At 41.1% G+C, this 24,258-nt stretch overlaps 1 protein-coding gene across 1 annotated transcript; it reads left to right on the top strand.

Moving 5' to 3' along the window:
- The first annotated feature begins 521 nt into the window (after window positions 1–521).
- On the top strand, window positions 522–17,790 carry LOC118785450 (glutamate decarboxylase 1-like). The gene is made up of 17 exons (XM_036540091.1): window positions 522–910; window positions 2,145–2,280; window positions 4,338–4,397; window positions 7,455–7,613; window positions 8,149–8,391; window positions 9,635–9,725; window positions 13,153–13,265; window positions 13,792–13,907; window positions 14,400–14,479; window positions 14,574–14,628; window positions 14,866–14,982; window positions 15,366–15,430; window positions 15,512–15,590; window positions 15,976–16,125; window positions 16,367–16,474; window positions 17,316–17,405; window positions 17,542–17,790. Exons 2-17 carry the CDS (start codon window positions 2,205–2,207, stop codon window positions 17,713–17,715), a joined length of 1,776 nt encoding a protein of 591 aa, XP_036395984.1. The 5' UTR covers window positions 522–910; window positions 2,145–2,204; the 3' UTR covers window positions 17,716–17,790.
- The last annotated feature ends 6,468 nt before the right edge of the window (window positions 17,791–24,258 follow it).

The following is a 24,258-nucleotide window of genomic DNA, read 5'->3' on the forward strand; positions in this document are numbered from 1 at the left end:
TACGTAGTATAGAGGAAATTAAAATCGTCCGTTGGAACGATGACTCATGAATTTACAACGCAATGCAAGTTGGAGTTGATTGATTCTCTGGTGCCACCTTGTGGCTTTCCGGCTGTTCGAAATTGTTTCTGCAGCCTTTCAAAGATAACAAAAATAGAGAGTGGTAATCTTCAAATTTTGAGGAGAATTAATATGAACTATCGCATTATTGATGATTTCCTCAGGGGAAATGATTTGTTTCAGAAAGTCAAATTACTAGAATATTTAGAGTATTGATTAGTATATTTAAGTCAAACACTGAAAATAATAACATGTAATTTCGTCCCTAGTGTCTCCAGTAATATATACAAGAAGAACAGCAAGCATCCGCGCGTAAAATGAGCGTTTTTGTTTGACCAGTAAGAAGTGGGATTGAATACGTGAGCAGTAGACACCTGGCGTCTGTTACCCCTCCTTCTGTCATCCTAAGGAGCATGTTGGTGGGGGGTGTAACGCGTTGCTCAAGCGGTCAAACTGGCAAAGTCCACCTCCGTGATCGGAAGTCCTAACGGTGCTATAAAGACCCAAACCCCCGCAAACACCTGGGAGAACCGGTTACCTTACAAACGTGACACGACTTTCTGAAATTTTGCAGGCGAAGTGGATCAGTTCGATTTTGGAAGGTTTCCCTTTAGCCGAGGAGGAAATATTGGCGTAACGAGTATGAGCGTTGCACCAATAGGTGTTTAACGCTATACAAACACACATACACACACACACAAACTTATTTTGAGCAACAAGATTACGGTGGATGGATTGCTACCTAAACGTTTTCCTTGGATTGCTGTAAACGGACTAATAATCGCATGTCCAAGAGGCTCTAATATTTGGGGGCTCCACTCTTGCACTCCTGTGACCGAGTGCAAACGCGGTAAGATGCATCTTTCCTAAGGTTATTTATGATGACCTTTTATCTATGAGTTTTTAAAGGCACCGAACTTTGATTTTGGGCAGTTCTATAATGAGATGTCAAGTCGCTTATCATAAAAAAACAAATGTCCTAAAGTGCTAAATATAGTTGTTCCAATTTTGTGTGAGAGAAAGATCCATAGGGATATTATCATGTTGATTAAATAATGTTTCTTCGTGGGGAATGCAATAATTTATACCAATTCGTCTATGGTGGATGGAAGCAAGCACAAGTAAATTATTAATCTATTAGTTTAGATTATTTATTAGTTTATAGTTTATTATTTAATGGGTTTGGTGTAATATTCATTCATGTATACTCTTTATTTTATATGGCCATGAAAATGATTGATTGCATACTTATTGTTGAGTGTTATTAAATAATACTAATTTATGACTGCCAATTATTTACATTGTCATCATTTGGAAATCAATATATTGCTTTGTCGATCAGTTGTCTAAGAGTTTTTGGACATCATAAATCAAATATTGAACCGGTTACTTTGCGCTAAAATGCGTGGGCGTGATCTCAGTCTACTATAAGGGAACAGCTTTTCAGATTTAATATTTCAGTAACCATGCTACTCGTAGGTTGATGTCTGAGTTTACGGCCTTTGTTTGCACGCACGTGAAGTTGGGGATTAAACAAAAAACTGCACATCGTTTGTCTGGATTCTTTACGCAGGATACCAGACAGTGACATCATATCGTTCCTAGAAAGAAAGTCACATTTGTGCATGCGAATGGAATGCATGAAGACCCATTGTTGTCAGCTTTGCAGTAGTAATTTAAAATATTTGTGTTCATAATATTCTGTATATTTATATATTTAAAGGGATGATTTGACCGATATGGACCTGCTGACAGCTCTGCCACTTCTGTACAGTTCAGGCGTTAGGCAAATCGCCTGCACGCCAGGCAGTGATATATCACGCCAGGTCATCTTGGTGTGTCGGTTGACGTCCTAAAATAAATGTAGCCTACCCAGTGAGCTTGATTGTACCAATGAGGTGTGATGTCTTGCCAAGGGTTCCCCTCCTTGATATGAATGGCTAAGTATATCCTTTAATGCATGCTTTTTGAAAATGGCATTTGAGATAATTATGTGATTAATTACCCTTGCAAATTCTGACTGGGCTTCCAAGCCCTCTCTTTTCAGTACACTGTCACTTGTTCATCTTTTGGGTGGCGAACAGAAAGAGCGGTTTCGGTGAGCGTAACAGCCGCGGAGTGAGGACTTTTCTCTCTCGGAGCTGATGGCAGCCTCTGCGTCTTCCTCATCTGGCGGGGAGCCGGATCCCAACTCCACTAATTTACGACCACCATCCACAAGTAGGTCTATCACAGATAAAACGCTATTTTACTTGTGCTATCGACTCCGCGCGCAACGTCATTAATCATTTCCATAAAGTGAAAAACGGCGCAATTCGAAGCGTCTCTCATCCGGCAAATCCCCGTAGCGCTCTCCTGTGCAGCGGAGCTTCCTGCTTCCACCTGACAGAAGAACCTTGCGAAAATAGATGCTGTCCTCTAAAACATGACTGAAAGCAATTAAAAAAGAAAAATGGCTATGATGCCATCCGTTCGTCAGTATTCACAAAGAGGATATCTTTCAAATAATAATGATTGCTTTGAAAACAAACGTGCGTTGTTTTGTCATTTGACTTTGGGACCTGTTTTTTCCTTATCCTGTTCATGTGTTCATCAACCCCAAAAATATTATTATTATTATTATTATTATTATTATTATTATTATTATTATTATTATTATCACCATAATGAGTAACAGGCATTTTTATTTCTTTTTGTGCTTTGTGTTTTCCACATTGTGAGTGAGTGGTTCAAATGTTGCGTGAGTCTTGGCCTTCCGTGTAATCGCATTGAACTGGTCATTAGATTTTCCTTTTGTTTATGCTCTGACATCAACAGACAAGAGGAAAGGCAGGAGACTTTAAACGGTTTTACTTCAGTAACCTTCATTATACACTAAAAGAAGAACGATGAGTTTCAGAACACGATTCACGATTTTATTATATCCACCTAATGATACACATTTTAGTATCACCGCGTTGATACTATAAGGTGTATATGTTGCTTCTATGAACACCTTGAATAACGGAACGCATGGAGTCATACTTTATCCAAGAACCCCTCTCTGCTCTATATGTATGTTTTCATATATTCTCTGTATTTTAAGAACAATAAACTATGCTTTCCCTGTCATTTATGCTAGTGATAAAAAGACAATGTGCACAGGCAACCAAAAAATCCACAATAAAAGTTGCATTTAATTTATTTTAAAAAATACCTGACAGGAGACTATTAAACTGGCGAGATTGACCTTATCAGTCGGCTGTATGTGGAATAATGTGGCCTTTTTTTCTTTTACCCTTCTCTTTTCGAAAGGAGTGGGTTTTTCGCATTACTGCGAGCTCTTTTGTCGCTGTTTGTAGTCGTGCGGCTGTCACGGTTTATCTGGTGCTCACTGACCTGAGGCTGCGAGGGGTGTCAGCGGCGCGGGGTTCCTGTCAGAGACACAGTCCCGAGCCGCACAGTTTTAACCGACGTAAGAACGGACACTAAAACCCACGCTGAGACGTTATCAGCAACCCAAACTATAAAAATATAGTTTGCAGGCTTCACGTTGTAAAATTTGTAAAACACTATAATAAAATGATCTTGTCACAGGTATGTTTCTGTGTTCGGTGACTTATTATGCAATGTCGGATTGAACATTCTTTCATCGTCTGTTCCTGTATTCTATAGCTGCTCATATAATGGCTTATTACAGAATTTGTTTCGTTGATCCATATGAATAGATAAAAAATGAGCAAGACTCTTGGACGCTGTGCGTCTGCATGCGCGTGTTTGAGAGAGAGAGAGACCCGTGAAGATGATCTGTAGAATATAATCGCTTTGCTAATGTACCGCTGCCGTAGCAGGGCCACGGGAATGAAGTGTGTTGTGCGCCAGTCCGCTTTCGGATCAGCCGTATCTCAAGCTGGCCGACGGCAGCCATGCAAGTCCAATCTATTCAAATACTATTTTTCACCCAATTAATTCCCGAACTCTCTCCCGACCCCATTTCATGGCCGTTTATTTTACACGGCTACTTTGCCGGATGCGTGCCAGCGTTTATTAGACGTTCAGGCCTCAGATGGCCTGCATTGATTGCCTTATAGAACCGGGACATTTCAAGTGTTCACAAATCTCAACGAACCAACAGACCCCCGGCAACAAAAATCTAAAAGGCTCATTTTTCGGTCTGCTTTATTCTATGTTTGATATGTATAAACATATGCGCATCACAACACCTTTTAAATTACAAACTAAAATTACATGGAAATGTAAAATTAGCTCATTCACATTTTTCCAAACATTTTGTTTAGCTTATGACTGGTGTGGAGTTGCACATGGATGCACCAGAAGGCTTGGAATGAAGATCTGCGGTAAGTCAGACTTTTGTACTCAGACTATTTTCATTTCATTGGTAAATGAAATTCATTTCTTTTGAAAACACTGCTCATTAAGATGGAAACCATCACTGAGCCTCATCTGTGCTACCTGCAACATTTCATGAGTAGATGATTCAAACCGAAGGCTCTTCGTTTGGTTGTCGTGTCTGTCTTTTTCCAAACGTGTACCATTTCATTGTTACTCACAAAGCCACGGAAGTAATTAAGCAGATGACTGGCTCGACATCACTTCATTTTCACGGTAATATGTAGTACTTCGTAAGGCAAGCTCCAGGCATTGCCTATCATGTTGCATTTGATGTACTGGTCCATTCTGGATGAGTAGCTGCTTCCCAGGAACAAAAACACATCTGGTTGACAAATGTTTGCCTGTGCTGCTGGAAACTGACGCTATAGCCGTGACAAGATATGAATCCCGCCAATATTGTGTCAGTCTCCAAAAAAAAAGAAAGTCAACGCTCTGTAAAAAATAATAATAATTGGTTCAATGCTTGTTCAATTGGTTCAATGCAATACATGCTGGAGTCTGTTTCAAAACGTGCCAGATGTTATTTTGTAAATCAAAGAAGAAGAAAACAAATCACAGTTATGACTTATGATTGAATGCTTCGTTTATAGGATTTGTGTGTGTGGTGAATGTGGCAACGTTTTTTTTTTTCCCCGCGTTGCCTGTTTCATTGCTGAAGGTTGTTTCCTGGATGCTGCAGCAGGACCTCCTCAGGTCTCTCTTTCCCCACGAGCGCATTTGTCCCCCTGATTACAGATAGGACATGCTGGAGGAGGGGTTGTGGTGACTGTAACGATGCTTATGACGTCACTAAACAATTCGACTTCATAGTATGTTTTTAGATAAATATGAGGTAACCGAAAATTATTCATTTCTAGTTCACTGGCGTAGTTTTTTTTAAAACATATAATTATTTCCTAAAGCAATGCTAGTAAATTAACTTTCTCAAGGATACGACAGTAGCGCCTCAGCCGAGCTGGACTTAAACCTGCAACCTCTTGCTTTCATTTGCGAAGGCAGTATGTTTCAGTAAAAAGTGATATTTGAGTAAAAACGTTTGTCGGAGCTTAGAAGAAATGACAAACTGGAATATTTGATAAACTTCCTCAGGTTTTGTAGCTGTATTGTTGTGAACACTTCAAGCTATCTAATTTAAACTCTCAGTCAAGATGGTCTTTTTCTAGAACTGTAGTCTGGAGCTTCTACAACGCAATTCAACACTGTTATGCAAATTGATTACATCAATCTGTTCGCAAAATATTAAATTAGTTATCAAGTTCACAGCTTGGTTTACCGAATTGGCAAAAATAAGCCAAATCCTCGTATTACTTGATATAGAAGTCATTTCATTCACTTGGAATATAAAAAGGCCCTTTTTAAAACACTTTGTGCTATAAATTAAAGCGGCGCCCTTTGGAACCAAACACAAGAGGCCACACTGTTTTGGCATATCGTGGCGTTGCAGCTTCGTGGTCATCAGTCCTTATCGGTCAGAAAACACTCCCCAGGGTAACACAAACAAGAATGAACGAGAAAGTAGCCTATAAACGGCGATGGTCACGGTCCTGTTTTTTTGAGATAACCAGACCTGTACAGACTGCGGATACAGAAAAGCACCAAGCCTCGCACAGCCTTATAAGATAATTGTTATAAATTGAAACAATTGATGTTTTTAAATGAATGCATTTCTGCTGCCTGTGTTTACGGATGGATTCTATCTTGTAAAATACACTAGCTATTTTATAGGCTATGAGAATCCACATTTATAGATAGCTGTTATATTTGCTAAAACTTTTTGTTTTTTTCTGAGTATTAGTATTACCGGTGGTTGGTATCGAGCTGGTCAAAGCTATGTTTAATTATGTTGTGTTGACAAAATCAGTAGACTATTCTGGATCCTGCAACTTTTCGACATTTTTCTGTAGGTCTGCGTAAACTGAACTCTTATTTTGTCTTGTGATAAACGTATGCTATTTTTGTCATTCTGAGCGACAGTAATTTAAAAGAGACAGCTACAGAGTGTTTCCTACAGAGACGAGCCTTCCATTACAGATATTATTTTAATTTTCATCCTTGGCCGAGCTTCGGTGACGCTTGACTTCACAAATTCTTGGTTCTGTCTTCTGAAAATATATTACAGGGACGTAGGGCTATTACGGACGAGCACATGGCATTCATAACATGAAATGTTAAAAAGAGGGAAAATGCTTATTGCAGTTCATTTGTATTAATTCAACCCAATCCAAAGATTAATGTTAGTTTACTCTGTATACAATTCAATATGCAATTTGTACAACTGATGTTTATGCGTGTTACCTCTGGAAAAATAACCAGAAAACCATTTAATGCCTTAGCATTTATTTAAAGACAGACCACTGACCATTCTGAGTACTCTGTCACCCAGACTCTCCACACTCCACACACAGTTAATAACACTTTTGGAGAATTACTCCTCACAAATACACACACACACACACACACATACAAAATGCATATATGCGTCTGCGCTTTGTCACAATTATATTGTGCATGCCAGAAATTTGTGGTAATGCGAATTTTATCTGCGCGCTATTAATAGGAGCAGATAAAATACAATAGCTGGCATTCATCATTGCCCTTCGCTCAGCCTACGAAATCTAGCTGCAGGCTCAATTTGCTTTGACTTATTATGCAATGTTCCCTCCAACCAAAGCCACTGAAGTAGAAACTGTTGGTAGGACAGAACTGAGGGCTAAATTAAATGACCACCGTTGTTTTGGCATTGCTTGGCTCTGGAATATTTGGCGCTGACGTCAGTGGCCTCGAAGTTCCACAGGCTACTCTCTCGCCATATAAATGAGCTTCTCCTCGAGAATTTCGCGATCACCCAGAAACAATACAACTGACCGTACAGTGAGGGTGGAAGAACCTGTTGCGTGTTGTGATTTGATTAAGATTTGATTACCTTATCACTAATACAACAACCATGCTGGGTAGCGGCAAACGTCCGTCTCACCTTTCCTCTGTCCCGTGCAACAACCTAGGGTTCCTGCAGAAGAGCAACAACCTGGAGGAGGAGAACAGATTTGCTGGTTCCTTCAAGGACCGTCAGTCTGCTAAAAACCTGCTAGCTTGTCAAAACAGCCTCCGAGATTCGCGATTCAATCGTAACGATACCGATTTTTCGAATCTCTATGCCCGAGGTGAGTGAAATATACATGGGTCTGTTCAATTGTTTCAGGGAAAATGCAAGGAATTTACTTGTGTTGTACTCTACCTCACTTGTAAGTCGCTTTGGACAGAAGCGTCCGCTAAATAAATAAATATAAATGTCCTTAATACGTATATGAAGGTGAATATTGTGCGTAGGTATTGTACCCACAACTCAGATCTGACGATGAGCAGCATTCCTATACTCGTGGTTTATTTAAAATTTTAAGAGATACAATAAGGTACAATGCCAACAAATTAGCCATTCTATTGGCAGACAGAGAGGCATTTTTGAAGCTCAGTGATCCAGGGCCTAAGACTGAGACATCACTGATGATGTGCATGCTGAATGACGCGTGTAGTGAAACAATATGCATAATTTCAGCAATATTTCATATTCTGAAACTATTGGTAAGCCTTAGCATCAGCAACAGTCAATGAAATGCTATGGATTACATCAGGACCATGTTTGGTATACTGCATTATTAGAAGAATAAATACTTGTGTTGTTTTTTCTTTCAATCACAGATCTGTTGCCGGCCAAAAATGGGGAAGAGACGACCATGCAGTTCTTACTGGAGGTTGTTGACATTCTCACAAACTACGTGCGGAAGACCTTTGACAGATCTACCAAAGTGCTGGACTTCCACCATCCCCACCAGCTACTGGAGGGAATGGAGGGGTTCAACCTGGAGCTGTCCGACCAGCCCGAGTCTCTGGAGCAGATCCTAGTGGACTGCAGAGATACTCTGAAATACGGAGTGAGAACAGGTACGTCACACCCTGATGCCATGCTTGGTTAGCCGCCTGAGTATCAGGGGATCTGCCAGTGACTCTCTCGTTGGTCTTCATTCCCAGTATATTCTCGTAATTTGCTCATGATTGCCATAGCAACATAAAATTTGAAAATACTGGTAATTATGTGAAGAGTGAGGTTCACAAATAGTTATTTATCAGCAGTAAGTCCAATTAGAAACCATAAGTCACACAGGAAGCCCAGGGTCATGCTAAATAGATAATAGTGATAACTGTTTTTTTCTGTTTTTGTGAAGATGTTTTAAGCTGTTTGCAATGTTTCTGTTGTTTTGTAAAGAGAAAAAAGCGACCCATCCATCAAGTGAATAAATCCCGATGTGATTCAAACTCGTTTTTTCAGCAAGTGCAAATGCATTATGTGTTCACTGGCATGATTTCAAGCAGAAATAAAGTGCTGTAAAAATGGTCCTGCTGGTGAATCTAATCACAACTGTGATTTACTTTCCTCTATTTTCAATTAACATAATCATTGCCTGGAGTCCAGGTATGTGGTTTATTAGTTCAAAATTAAATAAAGCATTTATTAAGACAATAAAATATGCTGTGTTATTGTCAGCGATAAATAATTATAAAGCTCAGAATATTTGAAATAGTTTAGCGGGTGGTTTCAGTAGAGTTAAATGATGGTTATTCATCAATTGAGCTGTCTGGAGCGTCTAAAGTACCTCTATGCATGTGGAGCTGTCCATGGTGCTGATTGCATTTCCATCACCACACTATTGTAATTAAGGTTCAGGCTTCAGGTTTCAAATGAGCTTTTAATGTAAAGTGAAGACAGTTTTAGTATGGGTATACATATTTCTCATCATCTGAATCTCGTAATAACACACATAAATAGGACAGGATGGCCAGTGTCCTTTTTAATACAAGGTCAATAGTGTTAGAAATAAGGTACCTAAAGCTAGTAATGTTTCTTTTCACCTTCCATTAACTGGAGAAATGTTTGGGGGTCAGGGGTGGGGAGGAAGGGGGTGTTTAAAGAGGATATTTAAAGAGCCATCTTCTATATCAGTATGTTTCAGAAAAATAAAAAGTAGGATCAACAAGTATTGTGTGCACAAAATCATTTCAATCTAATATCTGAGTTACTGAATAGGTGATGGTGTGTTTGCTTGTAGTTGCAGTAGTGTCTGGTCAGCCTCTGGGGAGGAAGGCGTGGCTGGTCCTGAAATTAAGAAAGGAAACGTCTTTCTAACAGGTCATCCCAGGTTTTTCAACCAGCTGTCCACTGGGCTGGACATCATTGGATTGGCGGGAGAATGGCTCACCTCCACTGCAAACACGAACATGTGAGTCCCGTCTTCTTTTCTCTCAAAACAGTTTGCAGTTACAAATTCTTATTTATCAGATTTTTGAGTTGTGAGGAACCTGCAGGAAGTGACGTCATTTGAAGAAAAAGGAAACGTTAGCAACAAAGCCAGGTTGCTAACATGGATTTCCTCATCCCCCATCTCTTACTGAACACAATCTGAGCCACCAGAAGCTGAAATCTAGCCTGAAACAAATGGAGGCGTGTGACTTGTGTAAAGTACTGTGTCTGCCATTACCCTGTAAAAGGCCTGCAGGTACAGCAACCAGCTTCCCCCTATTGAAGAAAAGGCTGAAAAGAGTTTATTTCTCCAACATTTCTCATGCAATAAAATCACACGAGTATGCCATGTGAAATGCAGATAAACCAGATGAGTGTTAGAGCTGGTGTGTGTGTGTGTGTCTGTCTGTCTCTGTGTGCACATAAATACACACAAGTTGTGTATTTGTATGCTTTTAATAGGCATTGACAAAGGCTTATGGCTGATTATTGAATTGTCTATGTGGCTTGATACTGAAAGGAGAGATCTATTGGTACTGTATTATTGTTTTGAGTAATGTTGAGATTGCAAATTCAAGGCCCTGACAGGCAAGTTTAATTGCATATTGATTAGCCCCTGCAGTTAGACGTGGCCTCACTCTGTCCTGGGCTGGCATGTGCGATGTCACCCCTAGAAAATAAAAAAAGAGAAAGTAGCGAAATCCCCTGAGGATTAGACACTTATGTCTCTCACTTCTGCATGCAATCAATTGCAATCAAAGTCTCTTTTGGTATTTAAAAGGCCAAGATGACAAATAATAGCACTTTTTTTGGGGTGTTTCGGTCTAGGAATGGAATGTGTTCAACTCACAAACATATTTCCACATGCTAAAACATCTACAACACGGTACAATAGATTTCAGTGTTTTGCATAACTTATGTACTGTAGAAGTGTCTATCTTTTAAAGTGTGTTTATCCATTGCCTTCCATGAAGAAATGTGATGGTGGTGGTAGCTGAGGCTATAACTGAGACTGTAACTGTTTCTGCTTCACTGTAAATGCATTTGATATAATTTCAAACACTCATGCTATTTGCATTTTGTCAGTCAATAAAGTTTGTGACATTAGCTGTGTTTGTTAGTTTGTGACTTAGCTGTGACATTTAAACCAACCTATCCATGTTATCTGTATTCAGATTTTATTTTGACTTAACATTAAAAAGTGATCATGCTTCTGTATGACCTTTTAAGGTCACAGCTTCAGTGACTTATTTTAAACAGCCAACCACTGACATAAGGGAAACTTAGATAAGGTAACATTATTAGGTAACGTTCAGGTATCAGGTAACGTTATTGTCGTTTAGCAGACGCATCCACAGCAACTTACATAGTTTATAGTGTTAACATGTTATCCATTTATACAGCTGGATATTTACTGAGGCAATTCTGGGTTAAGTACCTTGCCCAACAGCAGTAGTGCTTCAGTGGGGAATTGAACCATAAATGTTTCAGCTACAATCCCTGTTACTTAACATTACGCCACACTGCCGTACAACACTCCCCTGATTTTGCTGCATGTTATGACCATTTCAGGGGCTGTATGAGGTATTTTTGTGAGTGTTTATGAGTTCAGCACTGTAGTCTGCTCTTGGCTAATATGAAGCTGCAGGCCACATTAGGAGAAAGAGATAGATTGCTGGCGAGGGGACATGGCTGTAATCCATGCATTGTATTTGAGGTGTAGCTGCACACTTGTTATTCCCAATGACTAATTATTCCTGACACCTATTGACAGGCAGCTAATAAAAACGTCCAGTGAGACTACCGTGGTGGTAATTTCACAAGAGTAATTGCATGCAGACAGTGGTCAATAGTCTTCATTATTTTTGCCATCCCCGGTGTGCATAAGTTTTGGTCTGGACCTATCCAGTGAATCCAGACACATAAATCTGTTGTGTAACTGGCCTTGTTAGGCAGGGGATGCCGTCATTGATGGAAAAAGGCAGTTTAGGTGAATGCACTACAGACCGGGACAGGAGAGGACACAGGCCGAGGAACAATGGACAGGATTCAGCCAGAGAGCCGGGAAGGTGCTTCAGATGGATCATATCTCGAGAGCCAAGGATTGTTTAGTCTGTGACTCCCTCTTTCATTGAACCTGTAATACGAGTTTCCCTGAATAAACTCTTCTTTTGTAAATGTCCTTTCAGTAAATCTTTTACAGGCCAACCCAATGAAATTCTACCTATTGAAATTTATGCATGGGAAAAATGTAGTCCTTCGAAACGGAACATTGGCATCAGATTGTCTTGTAGCTCTTCGTTTCATCGGCTCTGTCCCACTGGTGCTGTGCTGTGTCTCTGTGCTTGCTCTGCCAGCCAGATCTCCCACCAAACGAGCTCTTATCTCACAGAACCATAAGCCTTACATTTCGCTCCTGCCAGCTGAAAGGCTCTGTGTGTTTAATCAGATACAAATCAAAGAGTTTCGGCTTTGTGTTATAAATCTTTCAAACTAATGAGAGGATTTGAACACAGCAAGCTCTATTTCTTTTTTTGGAGCCAGTATGAGATCACAGGGATTTAACTGTGAAACACTGTCTCCTAGCTGTGAATATTTGTTAAATTTGATGCTTTGATGCTTTTGTTGTGGTTTATTTTTCATTTCTGCTTTCAGGAATATTAAACAGTTTTTGATTACACGGGAAGATAAATGCTTTTTTTTCCATGCATTGGAAGCTGGACAAACCATTTCACCCCAGCCTCTCCAATGATTCTCAGTGATGTATTGTAATTGAATAAGGGAGTGTGGTGAATCTTTACAGCTATTTTCAGGAGTGAAACTAAAAAAAAATTGCATTGCATTCTATTCTGCGAATCCTAAGATCTATCAGTGCTGCCTCTCTCACCCTGGGAGATCTCATATCTCAGCTTAATCTGTGTACTTACACTCCGGTGCCAGGCACTCCTTTTGTGGGGTTTTTCAGTACACTCACTCTGTGTTCAAATCAGTCTGTCTGTTCTTACTGCATTAAAGAGCATCCCTGATACTACTGTTACTGTAACAGCAGTGTAACATCTTGCAGTTGTTGCAGTGCTGTTACAGTTACAGTAGTGTAACAACTGTGAGATGAACCATCACATTTTTGGGCATCAGATGAATTTTGTTAATAAACACAACACATATGTCAGTAAAGAGAATTTATAGTACAAAGTTCTCACTATTTGTCCCTGTTCTGGACTCTCAACAGCATAATGAATGAGATTTTCCTGTCTTTGGTATGCATTTTGATGCTGTAACAATCTATTCTTACTCCTATTTCCAACATATGTGCATATGAATGTGATAAAAAAGAAAAAACTGACCTCCTGCTGTTTCCTGTGTGTTGATTGGTGGTTTATAATATGGGGGTGGGCTTTGTCTCACAGGTTCACCTATGAGATTGCTCCAGTCTTTGTGCTCATGGAGCAAATAACCCTGAAGAAGATGAGAGAGATGATTGGCTGGTCAAATGGAGAGGGGGATGGGATATTTTCACCAGGTGACAGTTCTGTCTCCCATTGTGTTTGCTTTAATTTGCTTTAGAGCTTTTTATCATATATTTCTTTATGTGAAGAAGAGAGCTTACTCATGAAAAAGTCTGATTGGTGTGTAGAGTTGATTAAATATGGAAGTACAGGTCACTAATACACCATCATGTAAAACATATCAGACATTTGCCTTTGGAATCAATGTTTGTTAAACATATTGGAACATTTCTACAAGTAAAAGATTTGACCTGTGAAATGCTGTAGTTCATTACAGGTGTGTGCTAGTTTGGTTGTTTGGATACACTGTCTCACAGAACAGTCCAGCCTGCATAGACCATGAGCTTAGACGCCTGATGTTTGTTTTGATACCATTAATTCCCTGTGAAATATGTATTTGAATGCTGCTTATATGACTGCATTTAATTTTCTGGAAGGCAAATAAAAACAGGGTTCTGCAGCAGGAGCGCGGTGCACGTGCAGTGCTGGTATGGTCCGTGTCTCCTTTCCTCTGAAAGACTTTCTTATTCCGCTTCGCAGGAGGAGCCATATCCAACATGTACAGCGTGATGGTGGCCCGCTACAAGCACTTCCCTGAAGTGAAAACCAAAGGCATGTGTGCCGTCCCCAAGCTGCTCCTCTTCACCTCTGAACATGTACGTCTCTGCCGTCTGATCAGCGTCTGCGATCGGCCACAGTAATCACCCTCTCACACACGCATTACTGTCATTTAGCAGACGCTCTCATCCAGAGCGACTTGAACAGGTTACGAGTTTTACCTGCTTTGCATTTATACAGCTGGATATTTAGTGATGCAGTTCTGGGTTAAGCACCTTAACTCAGCATTGCCCTGGCAGGGAATCGAACCATCAACCTTTCAGTTACGAGCCCTCCTTACCATTATGCTGCACTGCTGCCCACTGCCTTGCACCAATAAGATGTTAGAACACCATTCTGCACTCCTGATGGGGCATATAAAAGAGCCCTCACAGAAGCTTTACAGCCCGGTTTATTCATTTTAAAAACTGTGGGTGGGTCATAGTTTTGATCCTGACTGCTAAGTCCAATTAGAGCAAAAGGCCTTGTCTCAATGCAAATATCCATCAGATGACTGGTATGTTTGCGTTTTTTCTCCCTATTTGTTACAGAGCCACTACTCAATAAAGAAAGCTGGAGCTGCTCTGGGCTTTGGAACAGAGAATGTGGTCTTGCTGAAGTGCGATGAAAGGTATGTCAGCACATGTTCCTCTATACTCACTTGTGTTTTAACTGTAATGACAGTATTCCTCTTACATATGTGTGTGTGTGTGTGTCTGTTTCAGAGGTAGGGTCATTCCCGCTGATCTTGAGGCCAAGATCCTTGACGCCAAGCAAAAGGTTAGTGTCTGAGCTCTGTCTCTCTGAAAATGTCATGACTGGCACCAAAGCTCTGTTGTTGTCTTCTTGTCATAATGTACTTTTATCACCTTATCTACACTCCCAAAGTAGGAGCCAAGAATTTGACCAGGTGGCAGATAATGTTAGGGACTAGTATTAAAGCACTGGGCAAAGTCGTCACCTTTACGTGAAGCACCGTCTGTAACTGAGGTAGTGTAACGCATTGTGTCGCTGCAGGGAGAGATCCCACTGTTTGTGAATGCTACTGCTGGCACCACTGTATATGGAGCCTTCGACCCCATCAACGAGATCGCAGACATCTGTGAGAAATACAACCTCTGGCTGCATGTGGACGTAAGCGCATACTGTCACGCCGAACCAGTATCATCAGATTTAGCTTTCACAGTGTGTCATATACAGTACCAGTCAAAAGTTTGGACACTGATTAAGATTAAAACTAAGACTGATTAAAATTCAAAGCATTCAAAGACATTTTGATCTAAAGACTTATGCTTAAATGCTTGAAACTTGAACACTTTTTCGGTCACTGCATAATTCCATTTATGTTATTTCACAGTTTTGATGTGTTTACTATTATTCTAAAATGCAGAAAATTGTAAAAATAAAGAATAAAAGTTGTGTGCAAGCCTTTGACTGGCACTGTAACTTGAGATGTGGGTTTTCGCTGAGCTGCAGGTTGGGCTGTCTCCTCTCTCACGTGTGCCCTGTCTGAGCAGGGAGCCTGGGGAGGCAGTCTGCTGATGTCCAGGAGGCACCGGCACAAGCTGAGCGGCATCGAGAGGTAATGAGCGCTCACCGCAGCGACCACAGTGGCCCATCGCTGGAGCCCGGTGTCACAGTGCTGTCTCTGATGCTGTCGTAGGGCCGACTCCGTCACCTGGAACCCGCACAAGATGATGGGAGTGCCACTGCAGTGCTCTGCCTTCCTGGTCAGAGAGATGGTGAGGAGTTTGCAGGAGAGCAAACACACACACACACACACACACACACGTACGCACACACACACACACACGTACACACACACGTACACACGTACACACACACACACACACACACACACACACACACACACACACACACACGTACGCACACACACACACACACACACACACACACACACACACACACGTATGCACACACACACACACACACACACACACACACGCACAGGAACAGGAAAGGTATGCATGCCCACATAGGCACACATTTGTATACTAACACACACTCACACATTCTAACACACTGACATAAACAACCACATCTTTTTTCAGTGACATTTCAGTTGCATTTGTCTCTGTCTCCTAACATTGTGCCCGACACCCACAGGGACTGCTGCAAGGCTGCAATCAGATGTGTGCTGGCTACCTGTTCCAGCCAGACAAACAGTATGATGTCACCTATGACACCGGAGACAAGGCCATCCAGTGCGGCCGGCATGTGGACATCTTCAAATTCTGGCTCATGTGGAAGGCAAAGGTGAACTTACACACACTCCAAGATATTCAAGCTCAAGAGAGACGAGCAAAGTGAAAATAAGACTAAAAAGCTCTTAACTTTCAGAACATCTGTGTCGTGTAGCATTAAATATAATTTTACAGCATTCCTAACTGCTGCTCAATGCTGAATGGTTTCTGTATGACTGAATCATTTACTGACGTTGCCTTTCACTGTAGGTGTTTTAAGTTTACATAGAACTTGAAATCTGCTTTTCAAACAGGGGACTGTTGGCTTTGAGCAGCACATCAACAAGTGCCTGGAGCTCTCAGAGTACCTCTACACCAAGCTGCAGAACCGGGAGGGCTATGAGATGGTGTTCCAAGGAGAGGTAGGCCCTTTCCCCGTTAATTTCTACATTCCGTTCAGCTCCCAAAGATAACAAACATGACCAATGGATTATCTTCATAAAGCGTCAGCGCAGAGAGATATCTAATGAATATAAAGCAGATCCCATTAACTCTGGAGCCCAGTAAACAGTATCATTAATAACCAGGCGCTGGGCAGCGTAATGTAGTGAACTAGAGGTTCCTCAGCTCTGTTGAGTGGAGAATGGGGTCCCTCGTCTCCGGAGGGGCATTGGGGGGGTGGTCTGGATTTATGGCCTGACAGAGGCTCATATATATCTCTGTTTTCTGTTGGTGTGACCCTAGCCACCTCTCCCTCTCTGACCCTCTGTGGACAGAGCTACTGTGCCACACTTCTGCTTCTAACACCTGATCTCTCTACATTCTCTATGCAATGCATTTGAGGGGGAATTTTGTGTTTTAGGCGGAAATTGAAATTTAGGCAGCCTTTGGTCAGATTTATGGTCAGAAGCTTCATGTTGAGGTGTGGTGTTGTGGTAAGGAGCAGGGCATGCGAACCAAAAGGTTGCCTCTTCGATTCCCCCGCTAGGACACTACTGTTGTACCTGTGTACCTACAATTGCTTCAGTAAATATCCAGCTGTATAAATGCATACAATTGTAAACTACTGTAGGTAAGTCACTGGATAACATTATCTGCTAAATTACAGCCTGTAATATTGAGCTCCAAAAAGAGTAGCAGACCATATTTCAGTACATGGAGGTAAAACTTCTGAGTTATGCCATTGCATGAACATGTTACCTGTGAGATGTGTGTTGCCTAAAGATGAACACTGTCAGGAGTGTCGCTGTGTTCTCCCTGCAGCCCCAACACACAAATGTCTGTTTCTGGTACATTCCGCCCAGCCTGCGTGGCATGCCCGACTGCATGGAGCGGCACGAAAGGCTGCACAAGGTACGACACGCCGGAAACGCGCTTCCTGTAAACCCCCTCCCCCTGCCCCCCGCCCCCCGCCCCCCGCGTTCCTTTATTTCAGGCTGCAGACCCTTAGTCAGCGGCGGGTAATTTCATTCTGAATGTGCTGAAACAGGTGGCTCCCAAAATCAAAGCCATGATGATGGAGTCGGGGACGACCATGGTGGGCTACCAGCCTCAGGGGGACAAGGTCAACTTCTTCCGCATGGTCATCTCCAACCACGCCGCCGCCAAGTCCGACATCGACTTCCTGGTTGACGAGATCGAGAGGCTGGGGCAGGACCTGTGAGGGCGCCGCCCTGGTGGTGGAGGCCTTTCCTCTCTGGATGTGGCACTAACAAGATTCCCCCTGAGAGGACCCACAGCCAGCTTTTATGTTCCTGTGACGCCCATTCCAGGATTTTGAAACTTATACCCATAGGTCTTTTTTTAGGCACGGTTAATATTCAGAATATCCCAAAAAATGTTCTGTCTCATGTATATTCCCTTAAGTTCTGATTTTAATAGGAGTGTTTTTATTGTTAGATTTAAATTACACTGAAGGTTGAAGCAGTGCACAAATGGTTGTGCATCTTTTTAAGAGACTCTAAGGAATCCCCTTCACTCTTGGTGGTGTTTGAGACTACAGAAGGGTGAATTAGCAAAGACACACTAACATAAGTGTTGTGAAACGCATGTGCCGTGATTCACCTGCCTGGAAACTGCATATTACACACCAGATCATCTCCTTTTCCTTCATGTAGTCACTTTAACTCTATTACGCTGAATGTCAGGGCTTTTTGGTGTAGGCTACATGCAGTTACTGTGACACACCATTGTAAAGCCGAGCTGTTTCTAGCATTCCTTTGATGTAGTGGGGAGTGTGTGAGACAGTCATTGTAACAGTTACTGCTGTGTTTTTAGAAATACTGAATTTTGTGTAGATTGTGTACAATATTGTCATGTTGCCTTTGTGAAAAGCATAAATGTCAATAGTTTTACAGTGTAAGTACAGTTTAAATAATGATTGTACTAATTATGTATATGCATACAGTATAACGGCATTTTGTTTTGTTTATAATATGAAATGAGTCGTGTTCAGTCTTTTCTTCCACGTTAAGCTATTCATATTCATATTATAAGATCCTATGTGATCAATAACGAGTTTTGATTAATGTTTAAGGTATTCTAGTGTAAATGTGAGCCAAAGAAAACTAGTGACATTTTCACTTCTTTAACTTACTTGATATGCCTAGTTAACATCCCTAACCTTCATGCCCTCTGAATGTTATTTGTGAAATGTCATGTATCAGACTAATTGAATGACCTCAAGCTGTCACTGTCTAGCTGACATTTTTAGTAAGAAACTGGAATTCCAGACAGCGACGTTGCTGGTGGTTATTTACATAGTGAGAAACACAATATAAAAAAGGGACCAAGGGATTCTTACCCTCATCTGAAACTGATTGTATAACAGAATTTATGTATACATTTTTTTAGCTTTTTAATTTTATTTTTCTTTTTAACATCAGTGGAGGAATTTATTGAAACATATTATTTGACACTTTGTTTTTTCTAGATTTTCCATTTTTGTTTAAAACATTTCTTCAAACACTAAGACAGCAGGAAATGATTCTGTTTGGTGTGAAGGCTAAAAAACATTATTTAAAATATGAACAAAGTCATACCCTGAAAAAGGCTGGTCCAAGTGTATAATGTAAGATTTTAATTTTTTTATTTAATCTATTTATTTTTAGTCATGCCAAGCCATCCTAATGAAATAATGACAACAGACATTTCAGCCTATACCTTCCTCATTGTGTTTGAACCCTACAGAACTCAGTTTGAACCCTACAGTGCAGATTGGCTACAGATCTAAGGTAGATGGATTACTTTACACCAGTCAGAAAAGGCACTTTAACACACAACCCTGTATCATGTGTAGACTTTAACTGTCAGACTGTATTTATACTACTAGTAAAAAGTCTATTTAAAGCACTTCAGTGTTTTAACAGTGATTTGTGGATTTGTCAAACTGCCAGGGAGGAGTTGGACGGTCAGTTGCGGGTTGTGTTTGTCTTGTCTGTGTTTCGGTGTTACCAGTTTTTCAGTTATCAAAAGAGGCGGGAAAATAACAATTCACATTGCACTGTATTCCAGGGATAACGCCATCGCTGCAGTGGCCAGTCGTAGCTGCTGTCATATTAAATGTCTGGGAGTACAGTGGTAAAAGCAAACATTAACGTGACAGCACTGGATGAATAACCTGACTGGTAAATAACTGGGGGGGGGGGGGGGGGTAGGGTAGGGGGCGGGGGGGGTTGGGGGTTGTTGTCGAGGAGAGGGGTAGGAGCTATAATTGGCATTACCTAAAGTGATTCTACCTGTGAAGTTGTATAAACTGTCAAATAAAGCTTCACTTTTCATCGCCCCTTCCCTGTTCTTGTGTTGTGGTGGGCTGAGGCTAAGACAGTCCTGAGGGGGAAGGCGCCGGGGGGCCGGAGGCATCGTCAGTCCCTGACAAACATGTCCTGTAGGGCAGTTGACCTGAGCATCAATCAGTTGCTCTACGAGCAAACCGAACGGAATACAACAATAAAACAAACAGGCTGCACTGCAAATACAGGCCTTATCAATGCCACACCAGCAAGAGTATAGATGTTTTTCACGGTCACTTTTCAGGCATAGATTTCTTGCAGACTTTTCAGCCAGTAAAGTCATTTTTCCCTCTAAATCCCCAGGGATCCCTCTCTGCAGATCAATCCTCCACACTTACCTGCTAATCAATCCCTTTTCCAGAGTGCGATCATCCAGGAAAAGAAAGGGCTTTATTGGCTGGGTGTCTCACACCCGAAAGCTCAGCAAATCCAATGCACTTCCCTTCAACCTTAATATTTTCACCATAAACTCTGCCAGACTGTAGTCAGGGTAGTTTTTACCTTTTATGAGAAGGCAACGTCAAAGCTTTGCCTGTGTACACCTCACCTCATCTAAATGCAGTTTAGATGAGAAGTTTAAATTTATTTTAGTTTAAATCTAATTCTTTTAGCAGCTTGCCTGGTATTCCACAGGATGTTACACATGTCAATGACATTTAAAAACATAGTTAAATGACTTATACATAAACAACAGATTTAAAACAGATTTAAAAGGGTTTGACGTGGAAGAGCTGGCTATTTCACAAGTGTGGGCCTCTCCCTGTTGGAACTCTGATGGTTTTTTTTTTTTTTTTTTGAAAACTGGAAAAATTGGCTGTAAATGTGCTGGAGGATATAAAAACTTTACATGTCATGACAGAGCAATGGTCTGAACCCCACAGCCAACTTGCATGCAACGTACCAAAACCATCAATGGCCCACAGCCACAAACTATTTGCTGGGAACAATGTGCTTCCCAAGAAAGCAATTAGTAATTTGCATCAAGATAATGTTAATAATATTGTTTAAGGTAAATTGAATTGAAGCATAATTACAGAGCTAATTTGGGAGCAGGTGTTCCAGGCCCATGGAAATAACTGGAAGCTAATGAAAATGAAGCAGCCAGACTGTTCAATTATTCAGTAATTGAGTTCTTTAGTATTGTTACAGATTGAGTAACTCACCTGAGACAAACGCTTTCTAGTGTGGGTAATCTTTCTACAAAGACATGGATATCAGTGTTTATACTCCTCAGTCTAATACTTACCAGATCAACACATTTTAATTTCAAGTTCTAGAACGTTCATCTGATTAAAATGCATGCAGACTACAGTGGTCAAACTGTAGATTTTTTAATGAAAATATACAAGTGCATCTGAGGTCCCACTGTGTGTGCGTGTGTGTGTGTGCGCGTGTGTGCGTGCATTATGATGGCCCGTGAGTGTGTGTGCGTGCTTATGTGTTTTGATGTATCGTACTGACAATGAACCCACAAATTAAAAGAAATCAGTCTCTGCTGCAGAGCATAAAATTCAAGTCAAATTGTATTTCACATCAGCTCCTCACATCAGCCAATAGCCAGCCACCCCATTCATTCCAATTACAAGCGCTGTTAAACATTTAATTAATCCAAAGAAGGTGTTTGGAAATAATAAGTCTGGGTGATTTGCCGTCCGTTTTTTCCTCTCTGTCTCTGAACAGCAGACTGTGAAATGCATGCTGTCTAAAGTAAGCTGACTTTACTTTTCACCCACAGGCCTCCCCTCCGGGTGCTGGAGCAGTCCTGTCTGCTGTGTCATAGTGTTCTTGGATGGGTGTGTTTTCATTCAAGGTAATGCAAATACCTGTACTTAGAACAAGTTCAGTTTGTGTCAGCACTATGACACATTTCAAATTGTAAGGTGCTCATTCGCAAATTCTCAGCTCTTAAACGGCATGAATACTATCAGGTAAGAAGACAGAAAAAAAAAAAATCTTTTGATATTGATCAGTTGGTTACTGATTTAATGGGAATTCACAATATACATAAATAAACAGACCTGCATTGAGTGAAGATGACTGCCGTATCTCCCCAGCCAACACTGCTGTGTATTTCAGTGCAGTGGGCTTGTGCTTCACTCAAAGGGTCATGTCTTTATGTGTGTTCACATGTTCACGTGCACAGATCATATAACAAAGCCTATCAGAGGTCAAATCTTGGGTTTAACCTCTGCAGCCATAAACCACAGTAATGCAGCAAGATACTGAGCTAGGCTGTGGCTGAAATTCATTTATTTCTTATTGCGACAAAAAACATGATTTTTATATTTTATATTCATTCATATTTTAAAGAGAAAATGGCCAGATAACGTGGACTTTACTCTGATAGAATTACCATACTGGGACTGATTAGCACAACTGCCTTGAGAAACCTTTATTCCGGACCCTCTATAAAAACCATGTACATTATTTCATTTGTGAGAAATCAATTTTGTTGTAAAATTATTCAACATATGTCAATCACTTCAGATAGTATATCACATTACATCAGACTATATTAGCTGAGTAGACTCCCATATACTCCTAAAAGTAACTTGGGTGTGTGATTGGGTGTGTGTGTGTGTAAATATATTGTTATTTAGAAGCTGAAGCTTGTTCATGAATTCTGAGAGGCAAAGCAATAAGTTTCAATCACTACAATAACAGAGTTATATGGAGATTATAGTAAAATATTTTAATGATCTGAACACCAGAACCTTTAACTTTAATATGCTGGCTGTTCACAGCTGTTTCAATGGGCGGCTTCTTAATGACTGCATGGTTTACTCTGTGCAAGGCTTGCTTTGTCTTGGCAGAAAAAAGACTTAATAAGGGAGAGATTAATTGTGCTTTGACAGTCTCAAGCTCATTGCTCACATTACAGAGGCTGAACCCCTAATGGCCATCTTGTTAAAGCTAAAGGGCTGTTATTAGTACCTTTCTTGGACAGTTTCTTGAGGCAGTTAGCATTTGCGAAGCGCAATTACGTTGCAGAAGGACTTCAGCCTGCAGATCACAATCGTTCGCTCAGTGTCAGGACAGGACCGGCAATGGCAAGGTGACAGTTACGCAGTGCTGTAGATCGCAAAAGCACGAATCAGAGTGCAGTGAAACTCTTTCATCATAATGCCACGCCGTGAACCACACCACCATGATCAGAGAGTGCCAGGTGAACAGCAGCTGTAGGGTGTGTGTGTGTGTGTGTGTGTGTGTGTGCGTGCCTGTGTGTGTCTGTGTCTGTGTGTGTGTGTATGTGTGCCTGTGTGTGTGTGTGTGTGTGTGTGTGTGTGTGTGTGTGTGTGTGTGTGTGTGTGTGTGTGTGTGTGTGTACCTGTGTGTGTCTGTGTGTGTGTGTGTGTGTGTACCTGTGTGTGTGTGTGTGTGTGTGTGTGTGTGTGTGTGTGTACCTGTGTGTGTCTGTGTGTGTGTGTGTGTGTGTGTACCTGTGTGTGTGTGTGTGTGTGTATGCATGTGTGTGTGTACCTGTGTGTGTGTGTATGCATGTGTGTGTGTGTGTGTATGCATGTGTGTGTGTACCTGTGTGTGTGTGTGTGTGTGTGTGTGTGTGTGTGTGTGTGTGTGTGTGTGTGTGTGTATGCATGTGTGTGTGTGTACCTGTGTGTGTGTGCACCTGTGTGTGTGTGTACCTTTGTGTGTGTGTACCTGTGTGTGTGTGTGTGTGTGTGTGTGTGTGTGTGTGTGTGTGTGGGTGTGTGTGTGATATAACTATCTGATTTTCATTCTGACAATATACTATGTATAACTATGTATGAGCATACTACATATACTATGTACTATGTATATTGATTTACTTCATATCATTTGTCTGTGAGGTCCACAGTTTGGGTAACTGTGACACAAATGTTTCCACTGTGTGGAAGACCATGCTATAAGATGTGCGGGTGCGTGAAAGAGTTTCATTGTGAAGGCCATGAGCTTGCGGTGTTAGCTTGGTATGGCATTGTAAAAGGTCACTCTATAAAAGTGTGAACTCAAGTTAATCTATATGCATAACAGGTATGTTTCATTTTCCAAACAGGCTAAATGTGAGGTGTAAAATGAAGAGATGTGACACCCATAAAAATGCACATCTATAAAAATACATATACAAATAATATAGCAATAATTATGAACAATCAACAAGCACATGGTTTTCAGAACTCTGTAAATCTGATTCAAAAACTGACCGATAAGCCTTTGGTAGTGAAATCATTACCCATCTGACAAACTCAAATCTCAGTATTCCCCTCTTTCTGGTTTCGAGTTGGCGTGTGGTCAAAACGTCAAATCCCAGCATCCTTCGCTCCTGGTTTGAATGCACTTAACGTTTACTTACGGTCAAGACCTCAAATCCCAGCATTCCTCTCTTCCTGGTTCCGGGTGCCACGTAACGTTTGCTTACGGTGTAAACTCGGTCA

This window comes from Megalops cyprinoides, chromosome 11, assembly GCF_013368585.1.
Source record: "Megalops cyprinoides isolate fMegCyp1 chromosome 11, fMegCyp1.pri, whole genome shotgun sequence".
In the NCBI taxonomy this organism is placed as follows: domain Eukaryota; kingdom Metazoa; phylum Chordata; class Actinopteri; order Elopiformes; family Megalopidae; genus Megalops; species Megalops cyprinoides.

Coding starts and splice junctions, on each gene's coding strand:
- LOC118785450 (XM_036540091.1), top strand. CDS start 2,205: ATGGCAGCCTCTGCGTCTTCCTCATCTGGCGGGGAGCCGGATCCCAAC. Junction 4,398..7,454: donor GCTTGGAATGAAGATCTGCG/GTAAGTCAGACT, acceptor GCAACAACCTAG/GGTTCCTGCAGAAGAGCAAC. Junction 17,406..17,541: donor GGCACGAAAGGCTGCACAAG/GTACGACACGCC, acceptor GTGCTGAAACAG/GTGGCTCCCAAAATCAAAGC.